Source organism: Arvicola amphibius, chromosome 6 (genome assembly GCF_903992535.2).
Source record: "Arvicola amphibius chromosome 6, mArvAmp1.2, whole genome shotgun sequence".
NCBI classification, from domain to species: domain Eukaryota; kingdom Metazoa; phylum Chordata; class Mammalia; order Rodentia; family Cricetidae; genus Arvicola; species Arvicola amphibius.
The window spans coordinates 151,211,487-151,234,369 of record NC_052052.2 but is presented as its reverse complement, the minus strand read 5'-3'; the positions used below and the strand labels follow the sequence as shown (position 1 = coordinate 151,234,369).

Sequence of the window (22,883 nt, the reverse complement as noted above, 5' to 3'; positions counted from 1 at the left end):
CACACATCCTGGCATGAATGCTGGCTGGAGGCAGGTGCACATACTTGCACACCCATTTGAAACCGGGCACTCAGAATGCGAGAGGAAGAAGAGGGTTGCCTCCGCTCAGTCCAGCAAGGAGAGAGCCAAGTAAATATGAGCAAGGCATGTGGGGGAAACGGACAGCCTCGCACACTGCCGGGGACCACCGAGTACCCACCATCTGTTTGCCTCCTTGTTGGAGCTGACAGGTACTGTCCTACCTCGCTACCCTGTGGGGGTCCTGAGGGGTGTGTGGGGCACAGGACAGCCACGGCAGGCGAGGCAGCAGGAAAGGGGCAGCATGGTGTGTTCGAGTGTCAGGTGCTCTGGCAGTGGCTGTCACATACAGAGTGCGTATGGGGGAGGGGGAGCACCCTGCAGCTAGCCAGCGGGGTGTGTGTGTGTGTGTCATATCAGCCTTTGTCATGTGGGTGCCCCGGGGAACCCCGGAAGGAGTTGAGTACGGGAGGAACATATCACCACGGGATTCATCGGATGGGGGTTTAGAGCTAAGGGTGTGATAGTCCTGGTGTGGTAAAGTATCAGGGCAAGACGGGGAAGCAGGAGGCAGCAGCCAACTGTTGGGAAGGGCGAACACACCATCGTTGGGTGACTAACATCTGACCAAGGGTGACCCCCAAACAGTCTCTAGCTTAGGCACAGCCTGTGCTAACTGTGAGCTGGGGAAAAGCCTGAGAGGGGCAGCTGTGGGAGAGGGTGCGAGAGGATTCTGTTTTAGGCACAGAGACTGAAGTGCCGTGAGACACCCAGATAGAACTGCCCAAGAGGAGTTCTAAGGCCTGGGAGGAGTAGGGGCTGGGCTGGAGGAGTGGGTGAGAGCCCTTGGAGAGAAACAGAACAGAGGGGGATCTCTGAGGAACGCCTACGCTGGAACAGCCAGAGATGGGCAAGGAGATGTGGGTACATGGGGTCATCTAAAGAGAGGGAACAGAGGAAGTCAGAGCAGGGTGGTCAGCCTTATTAGCAGTCACTGCAATTTCTCCAAAGATGGCCCAAGAGGTCTCAGGTACCCTGTCTGAGGCACTTTTGTGGCGTGGTGGATCCAGAATGCAGTGGGGGGGGGGTTCTTAAGGGGCGCTCTGCTGTTTTGTCACGTGTGAGCCTCCGGAGTCTGGTGTTTGTCCCACTCCTGAGCCTAGGGCCCACGCAGACCCTTACCCTGAGCTTCACTGTAGCTCCGTGTGTTCCTTCCTAAACACCTTTCCTGCGGGCCAGCCCCAGCACTCCACAGAGGCTGGCACACACAGGAGGAACATCTGGGCTCTTCTGCCCTTCTCTGGGAAGAAGATGAGATTAGTCTTAGGCCCTCACGCCCTGTGGGGAACTCTGGGGTCCTACCTGTATTAGGGATCATCAGCCGGCCCCCGAGGAAGTTGAAGGTCCCGTAGGCCATGTTGCTGGTGCCGCGAGGCAGGGAACGAAAGTAGTTTTGGGTGGAGAGGCGGGAGACAAAGTCCTCTGCCTCAGAGGTGGGTGAGCTGTGGTGCAGAGTGGGGCGGCCACCACCCAGGGGGCTGAGCAGGTGACCATTGGAGAGCTGGAACTTGGGGCTGGGCCCATCCTGCCGGGGACACAGACTGCCCTGGTAGGTAGTGGTGGTGGTGCTGAGGTCAGGCTGGATGGGTGAGCAGAGTGGGACTGTCTATGAGATAAGACAGAGTCAGCTGGTGGCTCAGCGGGCTTCCTCCTCAGCAGCCCTGCTTGGGGGCTCAGGCAGGAGAGCAGGGGGAAGGGCCCCTCACCTGCTTTGTTGGGCTTGATGCTGACAGGCTGGAAGCCTGAGGTGAGGATGGACGAGTCGGCCACGTCCGAGTCCAGTCCTTCCTTCTTGCGGCAATAAATAAGGACGAGAACAAGCAGCAGCAGGATGAGGCACACAGCCACGGCCACAAGGCCGATGTAGAGGGCCACGTCCTCGGGGCCGGAAGCAGCTGCAAGAGAAAGCACGGCCTTGGGAATGGCAGAGCTGCAGGAGCGGTGAAGGAGAGGCCCACGGGAATAAGGTCTCAGCACTCCCTGGGCAGCAAACATGAGGTAGGGTGCATGGTATTGGCCTGTGTGCATTCTAGTTCCGTACTTGCCACCGCCTTGCTTGGGACTGAACAGGTTGCATCCCTCACAGGCATAAGATGTGGCCTGAGGTTGCCAGGAGGGTGGAGGAGGAAAAGAGCTATTTCCCTGGGGTGATGGTCTGTGCTTGGCTGCTAAGATGGGTGCCAGGGTGGCAGGGGCAAGGTATACTACTGGGATACCCAAACTATGGTGCTACAGTTCACATATGCCTGCCTAGGGATTCACATTACAGGCTGGTCCCCAGTGTGGCAATGTCAGAGGCAGTGGGACCTTTTAAGGGGTGGGGCCTAGTGGGAGGATATTACATCATTGTGAGTACTGCTCTCATCTCTGTCTGTGTGTGTGTGTCTGTCTGTCTGTCTCTTTCTCTCTCTCTGACATGTGATCTATCTTGTATGCATTACTGACATGGTACCATCTGCCACTAAGTAGTGTGGCTTGGGGGTAGCTGCATTTGCCAGAGCTAACATCATGCTATTTGGAATTTGAGCCTCTAAAACTAATAAACCTCTTCTGCTATTTCATTATAGTAACGGACAAACACATGGGTGATGAGCTTCTCGTGTGTTTCCAGGTCAGTTTGAGCCCTTGGGTATACCACCAGCCCTGGAACTGGGGTGGGGTAGGGGGACCAACTACTTGGAAGAAGCTCTATTGATTTTTTGAGAGTTTGGCATAATGGAAGAAATGTCCATCAGAAAGGAATTGACACAGATAATTAGGTTTTTAATTGAAAGACTAGGGGAGGGTGCAGTCTAGAGAAAAAAAATCCAACAGAGATCTTTAATTGTTAGTTATGGCCTTGTAATTAACAGGCCTCACGAGCCCAGCATCCCCACAGGACTTACATGCGTGCTTGGGGGATGGGAGAATTCCAAGGCTGTGGGAGAGCAGATGGGTGTACATGAGTCAAGGTTCACTTCTGTGCATGTCTCATGAGGAGGGTGATGAAAGTGTGTGAACATGTGGGACAGGGTAGGGATGAAGGGGACCCCTGGGTCCCAGGCTCTGGAGAGGCACAGTCTGTGGCAAGGCCACCGTACTTTCGGGCGGGGCAAGGGTAACACCCAGTCTATGGCAAGGCCACCACCTCTAGGACTGGACAGGGGTAACTCTGACAAACTGATGTGGCCCCTGGAGCAGAGAAGACTCACTGTGCAGGCAGAGGTCACTGGTACAGTTGCGGGTATCCAGGTCAGCACCCCGGCACTCCTCACCTCCATTCCGGGGTGCTGGGTCAGAGCACTCGCGGCTCCGCCAGTGGGTACAGTCAAGCCCACAGGCTGACCACTTACTCCATGGGCTCCAGCTCCCATCCACTGAAGAAGAGAGACACAGGCAGAAAGCAAACAGTACCATCAGCCTAGGAAGCCGGCCTGGGGTAGCCTGCCTGGGTGCTCCACTAGTCATCTGGACTAGGCAGGGCAAGCTGGCCTGGACTCGGGTACAATGCCAGCATCAAGCTTTCCAATCTGCAAGACCTTGAACTGTCCAGCTAGCCTTGATGACACATGCTAATGGCAGGGAGGCGCGATGATGCCAGGGGCTGCTTGGCTCTCCCCACCCAGGGAGGCTGTCCTGGTCCTGAGGTGGTAAGGGCTATTAGTCACATGACTGCCCTTCTGGTCCCAGGCACAGGTGGATTGTGCAGCCCCAGGCTGAGCCTAGATCCTGTCTTCAGATTGCATCCTAGACCCTACATTGAGCCCAGGCCTGGACACAGACCGAGCCCTGACTCTGACCACACTGCACCCTGATCCCCACCTCAGACTGAGCCTGGCCCTGCGAGGCGGGCGGGTGGGATGGAGCCATGGGGGGGCAGGCTGGTGGGTGCGATGGAGCCAGGCCACGGAGATGGCGTGGTGAGGAACGATGCAGGAGGCGGTGGCCGCTGGTACCTGGGCACAGAGTGGCGCAGGCTGTTTTCTGGACATTCTGCCCCTCACAGAAGGCGCCCCCGTTGAGAGGTGCCGGATTGGTGCAGCTCCGGCTCCGTTTCTGCCAGCCGCGCCCGCAGCTGGCGCTGCAGACGGACCAGTCAGTCCACGTCGACCACCCACCGTTCACTGGCCGGATAGAGAAGGACTGGGGTCAGGGAGCGGGGGCTTCCTCAGACATGCTGGTCCAAGGGATGGGGCAGGAGGGCAAAGGGCCTGTGAACTGGGAGTGAGTGGGCCGCTGTGCTGCGGGATGCTGAGGAGGGCCAAGCCCAGGCTGTTGGACCTTGAGGCCTGGCAGCACCTTCACATACTCTACCCTCTTGGCAAGTGTCAGGGCAGCCAGGCTAAACTGTAGCTCACAGAGCACCTCCAGCTGGAACCCAGCTTCTGAAGGGGCAGATCATGTGCGACCTCCCTCTGCCTGCTCTTGGGGGTCCCAGTTTGTGTGACTCTACTTCCCATTCTGGGGTCTGAGAAACACAAGGGTAACTTGTTTAGTCCCTGAGCCTCATCTTGTCTCTTCACCTCTTGCACTGTGTGCCCCACTCACCAGTGTCTGACACTTGTCCCTCCCTCTGCCCAGACATACCTCTGGCCTCTCCTAGTCAGGACACTGGTCAGCCTGGCCCTTGCTCCATGCCTTGCCATCCTACGAATCACACATCACTTCCCTGATGGTACCTTAGTACCTCTTCTTATGACTGGGGAGCCCCAGGACCCACCATAGACAACAACAGCAGCAGAGGCACTGCGGCGTCGGGCCACGATGTTCTTGGCCACGCAGGTGTAGTTGGCAGTGTCGGCCAGGCGGGCCTGCCGCACCACTAGGCTGTGCTCCCGTGTGATGTACACATTGGGGTCAAGGGAGGGGTCCACGAGGTCCTCATTTCGGAGCCACTCCACCTGGGGGGAGAAGCCATGCTGGCCTGACCAGGCGACAGAGTGACCACTGCGGAGGTGGCAGCCAGGAGCCTGGACTTCAGATGGGATAGGAGGTCTGGGGGCCCTGGGACCCTGTAGACTGGGTCCTGCAGCCCCACTCACCTCAGCTGGGGGGATGCCTTCTGGGGGGCGACAGGGCAGTACAATGCCCTGCTCCAGCGACACTTCCTTAGCCAGGGGCTCCTGTTCAAAGTTCTTGCGCAAATCTGGAGGAAGAAAACAGTATCCTTAAGTGTCTGGCTTAGCCCAACTGGCTCTTGGCCCTTGGTCCTGCAAGAACCATGATCTGTGATGGAACAAAGTACCAAGTGCACAGGGGACCATGGGGAGAATTTATGTCCCCAGGCACCTCCTCCACCCATCAAGGTAAGGCTGTGACCTCCAGGAAGCCTGCCACCCCCTCTCCAGGGAAACCCTCAAGGGTCCGCTCTTATAGACTCACAGGCGATCCGGATGTAGGCCTTCTGACTTTTGGTAGTACCCGAGGAGCTCCACGCCACACACTGGCACCAGTATTCCTCCAGCCCGAACACTTTCTCTACCTGCTGCCTCGAGACATTGATACGAACCTCCATGGTCGGCAGCCCTGCTGGTTCAAGGGTTACACTGAGACTCCCTGTCCTAGACGGTTGACACCCTGCACAACCGACAGCAGTCTGTGGACACTGTGAGCCCCCCTCAGCCTGGAGGGGGCTCCAGCATGACTAAAAGGGATGCTGACATATCTCCTGGACACACGGAGTATGGTTGCTAGGACTTCCGTTGGTTCTGCTGTCACCTGAGGCCTGTCTCCAGTAAGTCACTGATGGAAAATCTCTGAAGTTGGGAGCTTTGGTCAGCAGGTTCTGGCCTCTAGGAACCCCTGAGAGGAAGGGTGGAGCAGACAGGCTGAGCTCTCTGTAGGCACAGGAGGGTAGTGAAGTCTACTAACCTCCCTGGAGGGCTAGCAGGTAGATCTGACAGGTGATAACGAAACAGCTATTATCATTACCCTGCTAGGCAGGATGGAAATAGACTCCTGGGACTCAGGCTTTCCCTCATGCTAGGGTGGTATCTCACTCACGCCGCTCCCTCCCCTGGAACTGTTCCAACTCTGCGCTCCATGGGGGTGCCACACTCTGGATAGAGCAGCAGGTGCGGAAAACACCTCATCTGCCACAAGCACCAGGGTGGTCTGAATCCAGTGTGGTCTATGTTCTACAGACACCTGGGGTGGCCTACGTGCGAGCATCCATCCAATGTGTGTGTGTGTGTGTGTGTGTTACATACAGTACAAGAGGGCAAAGGTCAGCAAGTAGGGGTCAAGAGGGCTGGTGGCTGGAGGGGTCTGGGTGTGCCCGAAGAAACCCTTCTGCCACCCCACTCAGATCCCCACCTTCTGCAACATCCAGAACCAGGCAGTGGGGTGCTTGGGGGAGGGGGACCAGTCTCTTTGACAACCCAGAATGGGGGATGCCTGGGTCTCCATGCCACTTCCCACCCCTAGTCTACAGCCAAAACCCGCTGTCCCAGGAGTGAGAAAAGACTGTTTGTTTCCAATTTCTCCTCCTCCTGACCCCAATTTCCCTTGGGTCACTGGCTTATCAGAAAGAGAGAGAGAGGCCAGCCGCCAATGTGTTTCCATTGTTAACAGAGAAATTCAATTAGGGTTGCATTGCAGGAGCAGGGAGCCCAGCTGAGCCAGCCAGCCTGGGAGACTGTTTTCCTTCTTCATTTCTCTAACATGTCTCCCTGACCCCTTCCCAGACCCTCATGGAGTCTCTCCAGCTGTAGCATTGTTTCTATGACTCGTCCCATCCCCCGGCTAGTTCTTACAGGTGTGTGCGTGTGTCTACAGTCTCCGCTGGCTTCGATGACTATATGACTAGTAGGCAACCAATCTCTGTTGCGGACACTTTGTCCTGCTGTTCCTACTCTCTCGGGTGTCGGGTTGGGTGGGGCTGAGAACCAAGGTGCCTTTCATAGGGACTGGGTGCATCAGCTATCTGTCAAGCACACACACACACACACACACACACACACACACACACACACACACACACACACACACACACACACTTGGGGCCTCCAAGCCGGGCTCATGGTGGAGCAGGGCCTCTTCTCCTTTCTTCTGTCTCAGGGTTAGGGATGGACCACCTCCAGAACACTCTGGCCTGTTCTGAGTGTCCTCTGGGGGGGCAGGCCTACTGATGACCCCCAAGCCCCTGACTTCCTCTATGCTAAGGTTATTCACTACCTAGGGGCAGCTCAGCTTGGGAGCCACAGCACTAAGCCAAGTACTTTCTTTGTTTTTCTGTCCTCCTTCAGCCCCCTCCCCACATCTTCTTCCTACTGCCGTGAATTGGGGGGGGGGGGTCATCCACAGTGGCCTAGCTGCGCCTTGAGCTCCAGGAGCTTTGAGGGCTGAGGGGAGGGGACACTAGACCCTGCCCTGCCTTCCAGCAGCTCATTAAGGAGCCTGGTTCCTGGGAGCAGATCCGAAGTGGGGCAGTGTCAGCCCCTGACTAGGAAATATGAGTGGGTGCCAGTCTTGGAGATGAAGGAGGGACCCTAGGGTGCATGGGCTAGGGCGGTGTATGTGTATGAATGCAGAGTGCACATGTGGGAACCTGCAGTGGGGTCTTGCTGGGTGCTTCTGGGAGGTGGAGGATTAGCTGGGCACTCTGAAGTCAAAGTGGGGTCCTTCTATCTGATTTTAATAAGCACCCAGTTTAACAATGAATTATACTCTGTACCAGAGGCCAGTGCTTGCTTTTACAGATTCCAGGCTTCCCCTGACCTTCTGGATGGGAAGGGAAGGCAAATGATGGGCATTTGTCCCTCGTGAGAGTCTCCTGTGCCACTGTAGTCCTTACACATGAGTGACCAGGGCTCAGGTCTGTGTGGCCTGCAAACCCCTGCCACACTTGTCTGACCAGACCGGTTCAGAGTCAGGTATGTGTACTTGCAAGACGCTTCTTGCCATGGCCTCTGTGAATAGTTAGGGAAAGCCTTTCTCCTGGTCTTTCTTCTTGACACTCTGATTCATAGCTGAGAGAAAATTAACTTAGGGAACTCTGATGTGCTGGCCTTTGAGGACCTGAGGCTTGAAGTTCAAGGCAGAAGAGGAACCTGGTGGTTATGTGGGATATGTCCCCATGATTCTGCTTCTCTGCTTATGTGCAAGGACAGACAAGCGCCAGTGGGAGTATAGGGTAGGGACTGTCCATGTGTGTGCTGCCGAGGTGCAAGGCTGCTCAGTCAGAAAGGACCAGACAATGCGCCTGAGACCTCGTGACAGCAAGATGAGGAGGGATGGACAGGTCCACAGCAGGGCTCAGACGACATAAAGAGGTACCCTGCCTATGCAATTACAGAGTTTCTCCTTCAGCCTGAAAAGGCTGTTCACCTCCAGTCCACAGATTAAAACACTGCTCTGGGGTTTGAGGGTGTTTCCTGCAGTTCTCATGCCCAGATAATGTGGGTTCTGGAGGTGCACCCACAGTCAGTAGGCCATCAACACCTCTAGTCTTAGGAGCCACTGCTACTATCGAGACCTTTCTTGAGCTATGCTCCCCAGCTTCCTCCTGCAGGCGGGAGTCAGCAGTCTGAGAGCTGTGGGGGCCGAATCTTTAGTACCTAGCCTGGCACAGAGGGTGCACAATGAACACTTGGGGATTTGCAGGAAGGAAACTGTAAGCAGCAGGTATGGATATGGTTGGAACAGTACAGAATGCAGCGCTCAGCCAGGAGTTGCTAACCTAAGAAACAGGCCAGGGGAGTAGAGAGTCCCTGGGACCTCTGCTGGGAGGCTGAGCTGGCACAGGGTGGGGAGGAATCCCACCTCTGTGAACTCTGGTGGCAGGGAATGGGTGTCTTCTTTGTGGGCTAGGAGACCTGATTGGAGCCCTCTGGGGGTCCTGGGCAGGTCAGAGTCAAGGCCTCGCTCAGACTTCTCTGTTGACCAGCCTGCTTCCGGGTACTAGGTTATACTGTCTGAATCCAGGGCTCTTCAGCTCGCATTCACAATAGCAAGTGCTTCTGACTGTCCTCCCAGGCCACAGTTTCACCATCTGCACACGTGTGACTCCAGGTTGTCCTGACATCTGCCTGCACCCCAGGCAGACTTTCCTACCCAACCCCGAGCAGTCGTCAAGGGCCGGTGTTCCGTCTCTCGCCCTATCCCTTCCACGTAGTACTTCTAAACTTGGATGCTACCCCTCCTCTTGAGTTCCTCCCAGGGCAGCCACCACCCATTCCCGCTTCACTGCAGCACAGGCCACACTCTGGGTCACCTTCCTGGGTCCTGATCCGGGAACTGCTTGTCTGGCTGGCTGGCACTGTGGCTCACCCTCATGCTGGTAGCCTACACATCTCAAACGGGCTGTCTCCAGGGGTGTGTGCTGTCTCTCAGGCTGGCGGAGGTCGTGGTGGAAAGAGATGCAGGCCTAAGCCAGAAGGCTCCATGTGTGTTAGTGGCCGTTAGTATCAGTTATGTTTGCGTTAGTATGGCTGCCTCTGTGGCCCTGCTTTTGGGGAGTACCAGAAGCCAGTGCAGGGCTCTCGACCCACCTGTCACCTGAGACTCGGGCTGGCAATGGGGCAAGCTGCTGTCCTACGGGAGGGTAAGTACTTCTTGGTTTGCCTGCTGCTCTTAGAGCCCCTCCACCCCTTTCAGCTGAGTCCCCTTGGGTCTGCTTCTGTCGGCCCCCATCCTGTGTCACCACGGTTCTGGTCACGTCACTCTGCGGTCTGAAGGTCAGTGGCATTCCTTGGGTTCTCTAGTGTGCACTCATGCACCTTCATCGCTGAGCCACGACCAGCATGGCTGGCCTTTGTTTGGGCTATGTCCTTGGTCAGGGGTATTTTCACCTCTTCTCTCTGGTCATTTCTGAGTTCTCCATTATTTAGCCTCCCCGGAGGAGCATGCCTGTGAGCCCCGAGAGAGCCTCAGCTCTGCTCTCCTCTTGCTAAGAAGTCAGCTACTGCCTGCCTTTCTTGGAGGACTGTGTCCCCAGCAGAGGGACTGTGAAATAACATAAGTGTGCTTGAACAGAGAGCAAAAAACAACCAGAGAACACGTTCTTATCATGTGGCGCCTACTCAATTCTACCCCGTTTCTTTGCAGGCGCCTCTGGACAGGCTTCCCTGATTTTGTTAATTGCTGGGAGACCCCGGGGCATTTCAGTGGATGAATGCGGGGGAGGGAGAGGGGGGGCTTCCGTCTTACATCCCAAGCTAATGGTCAGGCGACGTCCCAGAGAAGACCTTTGTATATTCATAGAGTGCCAGGTGTGGGGGTTCTGCCTTCCCTGGTGATCTAGAAAGGAACAAGCCAGGAGGCGGCTGCACCTGGTCCTGCTGCTGTCTGCCTTCCCTCCAGGGACCGCATTCAGGACTCACCGCTGCTGCCATCAGTGCTGCGCTCGATCATGTGATCCACCTGGCGTACCCACTCCCCGTTGCACTTGAAGAAGATCTGAGTGGCGGGCACAGCCTTGCACACCAGCAGCACGGGCTTATTCTTGACGATGTACACGTCCTCGGGCTCCACCAGGAAGTGGGGAAGCAGATCTGGGCTGCCACCAGGCACAGGACTGGCCACTGTGGCACTCTGCTGGGCACCTGCGGAAGGAGGACGGGAGGAGGTAAGTCAGGTCGTCCCGAGACCGGCCGAGGCAGTTGGCATAGCAAAACCTCTGCTTTGGGTGGGACCAAGGGAATAACCAAGTGCAGGCTGAGCCACTGACAACCTTTCCTGGCCTGTGTCCTCATCTGCAAGTCAGCGTGAGAAAGACCCATGGCCTTCTGAAGACGAGGGTGGCCCAGGGTGGCTAAGGCAGGCATCAGCACTCAGGGAGCCTTGGACATATGACAGCAGTGAAAACCCCATATTCTCCTAGAAGTTTTGGGATTTGGCCCAGCATGCCCGTGTCCCAGCAGGTCTAGGTGAAGGTGGAGGGCCCTGGCAAGTCAGATAGGTGCCAGGTGAGTGGAGAGAGGGAGGAGAATGTACCCAGCATGGAATTTTGTGTGGTAACAAGGGGGTGCTGGGTGGGGTTACAGAATGGAGGATTAGAGATGGTTGGAGTGGGGGGGAAGGGTTGGTAAGGACAATGGCGGGGGAGCATGTTAGGGTGGATGCCGGAAGAGTCTTCCTGGAAGTTCCAGGCCCTGAGCCACTTCCCATCCACTCCAGGAGACCTGAATATGGGTTTCCTTCTAATTTTAACTCAAACCTACCACCATCCGGCAGGTCATTTGTTACTAATTACTCGGGTAATTGGCTCCGAGGCATGGGTGGAAGTAACCCCCCCCCAGAGCAGTCTGAGATGTCTGTCTACCAGCAGGACCCCCCCCCAAAGGGTGGGGAATGCCGATCATCGAGCTGTCCCCCTGGCCTGGCCAGCCCTCAAAGTTGCAGCAACTTTTCACCAACACACACATCACTGGGGCCTCTAGGCATAGAAAGTGGGGTCACTCCCAGGAAGTGTGTTCTGTTCCCTGGTACGGGTGACCTTGGGAAGTTAGGTGAACTCACTGGCTTTGCATCTGTGAGATGGGGTCACTCCAGTGGTTCGTGGGGGTTCTGGAGTACCTAATGAGGCAGGCTGCTCTGAACTGCCTCCTCAGGAACGTGGAGGCTGTCAGCACGGTCCTCTGCCCCTCCTCCAGACCTCGTTCCTTCTTTTAAGTCTCCCTTGCCCCTGCCTCCCTGGCCCCTCGGCTGCCAACCTGTTCTTTCCTCCCTCCTGTGAGTTCCTGCCATCCCCCCCTTCGACATTCCTAGAGCGCTGTAATAAAGGCCGAGAACACAGGCAGGCAGGGAAAATGGAGTTACCCTTCCCAGACCACCCCCTGTTGAGCCTGTTAGGTCCCGGAACGTGGAAGATTAGGACAGATGGGGGAGAATCCAGACCTTATGCTACCAGATGTGAGACTCCAGCAGAAGTTCCTTCCCCTAGAACCCCAGCTCTGACCCTGCCCTCAGGAGCTCAGGAGGACCACCCTCTGACCCACTCAATCTCTGTCTCTCTGTCTCTGTCTCTCTCTCTCTCTGTGTGTGGTGGTGGGTAGTGCTGGGGACTGAGCACATGCTCCACCATTAAGCTCCACCCACAACCTTCAAGTTCAGGGAATGCTTGAAATCTGAGTCTGGTTCACTGGTGCATTTTAAGGCGCATGCAGACCTCTGAGGTCTGGAGAGCAAAGGTGCGGGGAGGGGGAGACTGGGGGCTCGGGAGGCAGTTTTAGAGCGTGGGTGTATGTAAGTGAGTGCTGGCAGGCATGCTAGCCTCTCAAGACATGAGCTTGGACAAGTCGTAGCACCTCAGCATCCCCAGGACTGCACACATGAACAGCCAAGCTAGCCCCAAGGCAGGGCCCTGAGGAGCCACCGCAGGTCTTCAGAGCAGTCTGGGTCGGCTTCGGCAGACCTCCCCTTAACCGGCGGAGGCTCAGCATCATAGCTGGGGCCTGTCTCTTTGATCAGAGCTGGATGGGCACCGGTCCCCGTGGGGTGTGAGGCAGGGAGTGGGTGCTCAAGTCTCCCGCCTCTCTATCGATCAGCGCAGCAAGCCCTACTCACGTCAGCCGCCCGCTGAACCCAGCACAATCCCTCATGTCTGCATTTAACTGCTAATGAAAAATAAATGTACTGTGACCAATAAGGGACATAGCTCACTTCTCCAGGGCCTCCGTCACGCCACTCCGGTGTGGTCTCCCTCCCCCTTCTGGGGTGAGGGTATTTATCAGGAGGTCCCAGGGGTACCTTCCAGGCTGTAGCCCTGTCCTCTGTCAAGGACACTTATGGGTGAGTGGTGTATTTGGGCCAAGTCCTCTAGAGACAGCAGGGTGCTGTCTGGGTGCTCAGAACTGGTTTCTCTCTTGGTAGCCCCCATGGTGGGCATCGGCACACTACCCCTGCCCACATGTTCCTGAGAGTTCTCATACCTGAATACACTGCACGTAGCATGGACAGCCTTAGCTGCCTCCTGCCATGGTGTGGGCCAACTACACTGAGCACTTTCTGTATGAACCCTGCCATCAAGGATGGGACCCAGCAGTGCAAACTCAGACCCAAATGACCTAGGGCCCTGCTATGAAGCACTTGAGTTCTCTAGTTGGTTCAGACAGCCCATTCCCTGCAGCCTCAGCGGGCCTGCTGGTTCTGCTTCCACTGTTTGCCTGCTTGAAGGGGTGTCTGAAGATGGGGGCAAGACCCTTGGCTGGCGGCAGCCCCAAACATTCCATCCTGGCATCTGTCACCCCTCCCTATTTGGTTACAGAGAGGCCTACTCTTAGGTACTGACTTCCCACCTCCCACGCCCATCTCAGCCTGAAGACTACACATCCTGCCCTCTGCACTGGGGGCTACCCTCACTGCCACGGCAGCTCTCACCACAGGAGACAGGTGGGTGGCCAAAACTTCCGTCCTCCCCAGCCAGTCCCCCAGTCCTGGTCCCTGCTGTCTGTCTCAAAGCTACTTAGCATAGGTGCTCACAGTGCAGACTGGGGATGGATGCCTCACTGCTGTCACCCTCCAGGACTGCTGAGGGCCAAACACGGGGGAGGGAGGCCATGAGGGCACACTGACTGCAAGGGAGGCTTCCTGGAGCTGCATGGGAGTGGGTGAGTATGGGGCTCACTGCCACATCTGGAAGCCTGCTCAGCCCGAGTTCTCCATCCTGGGCTTTTCCACCTGCAGGATGAGACCCCAGTAGCCTACTAGGGTTGCGTGAGGTCTTTCGGGCTGCGGTCACCAGGACTGCTGGCCGGGTATGCGGATGGTTTGGCCCTGAAGTGAGGAGTCGTCCCTGCTTCTCTTGGGAGAGTTCGGCTGCTCACTTTGTCAGAAGCTGGCAACTCCTGCCCATGCTGCCCCCAGCCAAGACAGGAGCAACATCTTAGCATTCCCCTCCACCATGTCTTCTTGGGAATGAGGGGTGAGCATGCATGTCTGCATGTATTGTGCAAGGTGTGTACATGAGAGGCTGGCTGGGGGTCAGAGGGAGGTAGCTACAAACAGGAAGAAAACTAGATGAACCCCTGGGGCCAGTGGCACAAAGAGGCAAGAGAGTCCTGGGTAAGGGAACCTGCTACCTCTTCTGTGACCTGAAAGGAACACTTATTTGGCACACCCAAATTGAGTGCCTGCTGCATGCCAGAGGCCATTCTGGGCTTGGAACCCTGCAGAGGCAGGCAAGCAGCCCTCTCCGAGAGGCTGGGAAAACAAAACCCAGTTCAAGCACTGCCCATACCGACAGTAGTGTGGAGAACGGGAGGTGCTACTTCAGATGGGGTAGCAGGGACTCAGAGGGAAGCCATGGCCAGGTTAAAGAGTGCTTAGGTTTTAAAAGGGTACAGGAAGTAACTGGGCTTGCTTGAGACCTGCATGGTCAGAGCAGAAGGACTGGGGGCGTGTGTATGTGGGTGTGTGTCACAGAATTGGCAGAGGAAGAAGAAACAGAGGACTTTAGGACCCAGGAGTTACTTGGGGTTCACATGCAAAGACGTACCTTGTGGGAGGGTCTTAGGGGAGGGTAGGCATGGATATGGTACAGCAGGTGGCCTGACCCATCCGGTCCACCTGGGATGTATCAGTGAAGTAGCCTGCTCATCTAGGGTCTCAGGTCCACACTGTCACGGGGATTAGCTTAACTATCAACATTCCACAATTGAGAAGCTTTTGGGAGATAATCTCGATGAGGGATCTTCTAGATAAGGTTGTCTGTGGGCACATCTGTGGGGACCGTCTAGATGAGGTTTGTCCTTGGACACCTCTGTGGGGGAGGATGCAATCACTGTGGGCGGCACCATTCTCATGGCAGTGGCATCCCGGACTGTATGAGGAGCAGAGAAAGCTGGCTAAGCATTTCTTATTCTTCTCTGCTCTTGACTGATGTCACGTGATTCAGTTGTTTCAAACTCCTGCCACCCTTGATTCCCCACCATAAATGACTGTCACCTGGAGCTGTGAGCTAAAGGGAAGCTTGCTTTTCGTCATGATATTTTTATCACAGCAGAGATGAGTCAGGACAGTCACCCACCTGAGCATATGTTCCATCCCCATGAGCCTCCTTCCAGGATACAGGCTACACACAGAACTGTGGGGGGTTTGACTGCATGCTGGCCTATCTTCTAGATTCATGACTCCCATGGGCAGGAGCCCAGGTCCTGGCTTAGATGGCTGTAAAATGTTTGTTGAATGACTGAATGACCCCAATTCTCCCTAAAAATTAAAAGCTGTGCAAGGTAGCCCTTCCTTCTTGGTCTATGAAAAGACCCAGAGAGCGGGCAGAGAAGCCCACCGGCAGCTGCAGGTCCCCAGGGTCCCTCACTGCAGGATACCCAGTTCTACTCAGGCACGTTGGACATGTCTCTGCGTGATAGCCAAGCCCCACGACTCTTTCCTCACATGCTTGTGGGGAAGATAAGAGCTTCCTGGTGTATCTCAGCGGCCTAGAGGTCCTAGAGGTGTGTGGTGACATGTCTTTCAAATGTTTTATTTTTAAAAGTACCACGAAAAATATGAGGTTGCGATTAATCAAAGCTATTAGTGAAGTTGCATTTACTAAGTAAGGTTTCATCCCAGCCAGCAGGGTGAAAAGGGGCGGGGCAGGAATGTCACCTGGCCTCCCACAGCTGCAGCCAGAAGCGAGCTCTTCACCAACACAGCCGGCACACTGCTACCTCTTCCTACCACCAGCTCCTCCCATCCTCCAGCACCCCGGGGTGAGGCGAGCAACCGCCAGGGGCAGGATGGCCAGCTGCTCTTTCTGCCCCACCCCTTGGCAAACATAGACTGGTGTCTGGAGTGGGAGGGTGGCTGTTCCCCAGCCCTGTGTGTTTGCCCCCCAAACTGCTTTGAGCTGGGGAGGGGCTCCCAAAGCTTATTCATAGATGGCGGCTCTTCACAGGTCTCTCTGGCCTGGGTGTCCCAGCTCCCCAGGCAATATGGATGCCCCAGGCAGCAGGCAGGGAGAAATGCTTCAGGAAAATGTTGCCTTTGGTCTGGGGCTTGAGCCTTCCCCTCTGGCCTCACCCCCGGGGGACTCCCTCTACATCAGGTGGCATCTTGACAAACTTGGAATCCTCAAGGGCTTTAGCACATCCTGTTCCAGGCTCTGCCTCGTCCAACATTCTGGCTGACAACACCTGTTTTTCTTCCAAGAAAGCCAACACTCAGCATGCCACGTGGCTGACCCTACTCCACCCTGCCTGGCTCCTGGTCTTACAGATCCCCCTTGCAGAGACGGGAAGGTCCCAGACCTTGGCTGGGAGGAGGGACAGGTTCAGAGCTCTGGGTGGGCCCTGGATTTGCTCTGCTACTCCCACAGCATAGGGCCAACCCTGCACGCCGTGTCCTGCCAGAGCAAGGCCAACACAAGGAGAGGTCTGAAGCAATAAACTAGAGATGGCAGATGGCCAGACAGGTGGACGTCTCAGCAGCCACTGAGGCCTGGAATTCCACCAGGCCTGAGTTAAAGGTAAGGCTGGGTTCCCAGGCAAGACGGCCAGTTCTTTCCTTAGCTGAAGCCACCTGAAGTCAGGACCCTTTGCCCCACTGATCTGTTTGCACATCTCCTATCTTCTGGTGGCTTCTGCTCCACCTGTAATGCCTGCTCACACTTCCCATCTGCCAAGAAGCTTTCCTGACCCCAGACAGTGCCGACCACACTCCTCTGAGCCCCAAGACAACAACCATATAGCCGGTTTTGAGTATGTCAATGCCTCAAAGCCAGTGACAGGAGTGTTTTTACCTCTAGCCTCTCTCCAGAGCCAGACCAATGTCTGACACATAGCAAGTGCCCAGAGAGGGTTTGCTGAATGAATGCTGAACTCATTACCTGGGAAAGGACCAGAGCCCAGAAACAAAGGGCAGGGAGTAGAAAGCACAAACTCTCTCTCTGATCCCCTTCCAATCAATCAACAAATCAAGCAGTTCACTGGGAAGAGAAATGGCTTCCTCAGAAAACAGAAGCGAGCACAAGGGAGGCAGAGACCTTCCTGTAGGGGGAGCAGTCTCCAGGCCATGGCATGGCAGAGGAGCACAGAGGGGGTACAGGAGCAGGGGGTGGGGGGGGCCTGCAGATGCAGGCTGGATTCCTCTAGGCTTGAGACGGCGTCAAGACTACCTCTCAATTATTGTTTTTCTCAAAACCTGTTAATGGAAAGTTTGCCCACAAAGGCCTTTGGCTACATACATTCTGGGAGGAGGGGAGGAGAGGTGAGGAGGGAGCAGGGAGAAAGCACAGAAGGGCAGGAGATGGAGGTAGCAAGTCCCCTACCCCTGCAGACCGCAGGTCTGGGAAGGCAGGCACGTGGGGTTCCAGGCAGCAACTCAGAGCACTTGACTGAAAGCGAAGGCAAGGTTCCACGGGCCCAGAAACACACCCCAGGGACCTTTGCAATCCCTAGAAACCTAGCAACCCTTGGCACTGCCCACCAACTGCTTCAGCCTGGCTGCAGCCTAGAAAGAGCTGCATCTCCCCATCTGTGAAAGGACGCGCAGTGGTGACCCCACAGGAGGAGGCAGGGTCATCTGTCTCTCCAGCCGTAGCTCCTAGCCACCCAGGACTCCCTGGGGACAGGTCGACACCCAGGCTGTGGTGACAGCGGTGGTCCCTTCCATTTAGGATCACGCACAAAGAAGTGACGGGAGGGGGAGAGACCCCCACAGTGTCTTGGAAGGTATGGCTGCTCCCGACCTGCTCTCAGACACATGCGTGCACACACTCTGGTTTCCATGGTAATATGTGCATGGAAGGTGTCATAGAAGCAGAAGCCACCATTCCAAGATCGGAAGAAAGTCACCCTCGTCCCCAGTGGGCTCCAGGGGCTTGGACACAAAGAGAGCCACAACCATGGTGAAGACAAGCAGGCAGACTGCATGCCAAAGAGGAGTGTGGCATTATGGACTAGCTCCAAGGATGGTGGCCAGACACCCTGCCCTGGCTGCTGCGGACCAGGCATGCTCTCTGGCAGCTGCACTGCAGTCCTAACTGCCTCCTGCTGTACAGAAGAGAAATGCACATGACACCAGCCACACACCCCGCAAGTACGGTGGTTACAACATGGGCATTTCCTCAGCCTGGCTCTGCCAGAACCACCACCTCCCCCTCCACTCCTGTTTCTCAAACTCACCAAACTTACTCCACCACCGGGCCTTTGCACATGCCCCCTCTTCCCACAGTTGCCCCTCTCAGACCCTCAGCCTTAGCTCTAGCGTCACCCCCTCTGGGAGTCCCCATGGCCACACTGTTCAAGAAACCACTGCTAGCCTATCTGCTCCCCAGTCTACTCTGTGGGTACCTGCCACAACCTAAGGTCCCCAGCTCTTTCTTGAACTGAGGCACACAGCAGCTTCCACTCAGCACCCAAGGAGGGCCTGGCAAGGAGTACGGTGTGCCGTGTTCAGGTGTGCCGACGAACTAACTCAGGTGTTCCAGCTCTATCCAGCCCCCACCCTTTGAGTGACATGGTTGTCATCACTAGGAACCCACCAGCAACGGAGACCTGAAACTCTGGAGGAGCTGGGATGGGGACAGACCCTTGGGCCCTACTCAGGACCCCCTGCCCCTGCCAAGGGGCTTTACCTCAGGCCTGAGAAATAGTTAATAAAACTGAGGTCTAAATAAGCATTTGATTAACAAACGATAAAATAGCTATTGTGTCCCTGAATTAAGCTGTAATTGTGGTTGATAATTGGCTGGTTAGAATTTAATAAGCTACAATTAAATAGAATGGAATCCGGGGTAATTATGTGGTCACAGAGCCCAGGGAGAAGGGGGGGAGAAGGGAAAGAGGAAGGAGACTTTTTCCTGCTTTGACTTTGCCGGTGGCGTGCGGCTGTGGGCCTCCTCCTAGTCTGCATGGAGGTGGAGGTGGTGAGAGCGTGCCTGTGGACAGTGTGTCCTCCTCCACCCGTCACCTGGCAATGGCGGGCCCAGGTCCCTCATCAACTACTCAGTGCAAGGCGGCCCATGAGTCTTGCCAGGGCGATGGCAGCTTCAGCTGAAGGAGACATAAAAGAACTGGCTGGCACGGTTCCCTGCAGGGCGGGAGACCAGGAGGGTGCTGGGAACATCAGAGAGGAGGGAGGCAGGCCGGAGAAGAGGGAGTCCTCTTGTCTGTCTAGTGAATGATCAGGACCAGAGAGGGAGAGCCAACCCTTCAAGGTCACACAGCCAGCAGCTGAAAAGTGAGGGCATCCTCACACTGCCTGTGGATTAGAGGCAACTCCACTGGCCTGCCGGTTGGAGGGTGTCCACCCCCTGTCAGCACCCAAGCACCCACACACACACTTTAATTTTTGTCTGTGACCTTCACCAGGAAAACTTACTTACAAGCTAAGAAAGGATGTGAGTGGTTCCAAAAATGTGGCCACAGCCTGGTGTGGCCATCCCACCGCAGCCAGGTGTGGCCCTCGGCAAACACACAGGGTTGATGGATGGTCACTGCCTACGTGGCTGTTTATGACCCCATCAGCGTTTTTACAATGTTGCCGGCAGTTAATTTAATTAAAGACCCCATCCTGGATGTGACGGCGTTTCATATCTCACTGGCTTAACGGAGCTCAGCCAGAGTGGCTCTGGGGCTGGGCTGGGACTGAAGGCTGCAGACACAAGGTGGGTCACAGTCACCAGCCAGTGGATCCTGTGCAACCCTCCAGGACAGCAGTCACCCTGCATCTACTCAGTCACCACCACAGCGTTCTGCCTTCTCATTTCAACCCACAAGGAGTCCAGGAGGCAAAGACCTATCATTTTCACTCCGCAACTTACAGGTGAAGAAACTCACGTCCAGGCCAGTGAAGCACCCATTCCTACCTGGCAGGCAAGGGGCTCACTGGGGCAGGAGTGGTCAGCCAGTCTCGTATGTGGAGCACGGCTAGGCTCAGGTCTTGCCCCGGGGAGTGGTCTAGTCACCATGGCAGGAAATCCCGGTACAGCCTCCAGAACCACATCTGCTGTGTATGACCCATCCTCTAACACCCATGGGCCCACCGTCCGCCTGAGCCATGCCCACACCAGACCATGAACCACCCCATGGGACCACATCTCCAGCTCACCGGCGCGCCAGTTCTCAGAAGTTAAATCCCTGACCCCACTCTTAGTATAGGAAGCAGTCTGAGGAAACCCAGACACTATGGTGGGCTGAGCTCCCACCCATGGCTTCTCACTGGCTCTCCAGCTCCTGCCACCGAGCACAGTCTAAGACAGCTCAGGAAACTCCTGACACAGTCTTAACTTCCCCTGGACTCCTGTCAGCTCAGTCGCTAGCTCCCAAGGCACCTCAAGAGAATCCAGGCCTCTGCCCACCTGCTGGTCTCGCCCCATCTGCCTTTAAGCCTCTCTCCTGCCTACTTCTCCACTGCTGCCAGGCCACACCAGCTGACCTCGTCTTCTCCCCGACCTCAGCTATAACCCCAGTGCTGCAACAACACAGGTCAGAGACCGGCTCCTCCTGCTCCCGTGTCATCTGGTGCAGGCCCAGCCGCTGCAAGCCCTCCACCCTACAGGGCACACACGAATTCCCAAGTCACGTGACCCCCTGTGGTCCACCCCTCCTGGGTATAAGAGGCTTGTTCTTGGACCGTTCATGGGCGGTCAGAGGCCAGCTTGCAGGCGGTGGCCTCCTCCATCAGACTGCGCACCTGTACCGACTGGTTTCTGTGTGTCAATTTGATACGCGCTAGAATCATCAGAGAGGAAGGAGCCTTGGTTGAGGAAATGCCTCCATGGGATCCAGCTATAAGACATTTTCTCAATTAGTGATCAATGGCAGAGGGCCCAGTCCATGGTGGATAGTGCCATCCCTGGGATGGTGGTCTTGGGTTCTATAAGAAAACAGGGTAAGCAAGCCAGTAAGCAGCTCCTATCCACGGCCTCTGCCTCAGCTCCTGCCTCCAAGTTCGGGCCCTGCTTGAGCTCCTGCCCTGACTTCCTTCAGTGATGAACAGCAATGCTGAAGTGGAAGTCAAATAAACCCTTTCCTCCCAACTTGCTCTTTGGTCCTGGTGTTTCACTGCAGCAATAGAAACTCTAACTAAGGAGCCGGGCGGTGGTGGCACACGCCTTTAATCCCAGCACTCGGGAGGCAGAGGCAGGCGGATCTCTGTGAGTTCAAGGCCAGCCTGGTCTACAGAGCTAGTGCCAGGACAGGCTCCAGAATTAAGACACACCCAGATCCTTGCTACCCCTTCTCTGCAGTGTCCTGCTCAGGGGCTGGAGTTTGGAGGTGAGTGACAGCAGTTCCCTTTCGGCTCCGATCCTGGGCCGCCCACTTTCCTCAGGGTCAGAAGAGCAAGACTGGACCTGGGTGGTCCTGCACTCGCTGGAGAGACAGAGTGAGGGGTGCTGTGCCCACCCTGGGGTCAGCTCAATCCAGTAATGGCCACCACTCAGGTAGACGGGTTGAGATGCTGGAAAGCCACACTGGCGTGGAGCCTCCTGCAGCAGAACGCTGACGACTGATTTAAATATTTTAAACATTGTGCTGGCCAAACAAGCTGGCAGGCCAAAGCCCAATGAGACAATGCCCAAGGTCTCTCAGCTTTACAAATTAAGGTCACAGCAGGGCAAGGGGAAGTCCCCTCCCTGACCATGAGCCTCTGTCATACACCCTGGCTCTGTAATCACTCCAGTGTTCAGTTTCCTTTCTCCTGGCCAGCACTCACCCTCCTGCCTAAACCTGCTTCCCCAGCCTTCAGGGGATGCCCTGAGGCCAGGCAGCTGCTGGGGACTCACCTGCCATCCACAGGTGCCTGGGCTTCAGTGTGATCAACTGGTGCCTACCTTTACCTGAGGCCTGAAACATTGTCCCTTCTAGAGGCCGAGGGACTTCAAGAGCCATGTGAAGCTCTCTGTCTGGGAAAGGAAGAGGTAGGGAGCGGCCTGGGCTGGCTGACTTTCAGTCTGTGCTTCAAACTGCAACCAAGGAGCAAGCAAAGGCTGCTGCAGACAAGGGTAGAGGCAGTGGGAGCTGGGACCCCAGAGAGGAGGGAAGGAGTCCAGGCCTGGCTTCAATCTTTGAGCCGGGAAGAGAGTGTCTGGCCATGGCCATCACACCCCTGACAATATAGTAATGAGCCCTCACCCCATTTTAATTATCTACTGTCCAAATAATTACCAGCTTGTTTATTTCACTTAACGGCAGCCGTACTTTTTCTCAATATTGATTTCCATGTTTTCCTGGTTGGTTCATTATCTTTCCTAGCACTTTAATAGGCTCCTGAGGTCTAGGGAGAAGAACATGGGGCTGGAGGAAGCAGAGAGAAGGAGCTCAAGGGAACATGGAGGAAGGAGAGAAGTGGGCCAACCCTTACTGTGCAGCCTGAGGTGAGCCACTGCCCCTCTCTGGGCCTGAGATCCCAGAACCCTCATTCCCACCACACCCCCTCATCTTGATGCAGTCAGGGTGGAATTGTCCCCCCCGCCCGCCACCCCCAGACAGGGTTTCTCTGTGTAGCCCTGGGTGTCCTGGAACCCACTTTTTAGACCAGGTTGGCCTCAAACTCACGTAGATCTGCCTGCCTCTGCCTCTGAGTGCTGGGACCAAAGGTGTGCACCGCCACCCCTGGGTGGAATGTTTTAAAATAAGAGAAAGGAAGGAAAGAGGGGGTGGAAAACGCTGATGTGCCCTCCTTGTCAAGAGCCTCTAAAGGGATGGGAAGAAATAGAGTCAAGGGAAAGAACGGAGACTCTTGGAGAAACAGAGTACCAATGCCAAATGGGGTGGATACCTAGCTTCCTCCTGTCCCCCCCAGAGACTCCACCCCCAGCCTAGCCCTGAGTCTGTCCCCCATCCTTGGCTTCTGCCTCACCTTGCTTGCCATCACCATGGAAACACAGGCGATACTTTGATGCTATGATGTCACATGGTTGTAGAACAGCCCATTTCTCT

The 22,883-nt window shown here is 55.9% G+C and overlaps 1 protein-coding gene across 1 annotated transcript in view; it reads right to left on the bottom strand.

The window, feature by feature from the left end:
- Window positions 1-22,883, bottom strand: part of Unc5a (unc-5 netrin receptor A) — a 56,156-nt gene that overhangs the window by 4,000 nt on the left and 29,273 nt on the right. Inside the window, 9 exon segments of the mRNA XM_038334629.1 lie at window positions 1,381-1,663; window positions 1,665-1,684; window positions 1,785-1,973; window positions 3,270-3,434; window positions 4,014-4,181; window positions 4,778-4,958; window positions 5,100-5,203; window positions 5,440-5,583; window positions 10,380-10,601. Coding sequence (XP_038190557.1) covers window positions 1,381-1,663; window positions 1,665-1,684; window positions 1,785-1,973; window positions 3,270-3,434; window positions 4,014-4,181; window positions 4,778-4,958; window positions 5,100-5,203; window positions 5,440-5,583; window positions 10,380-10,601 — 1,476 coding nt within the window.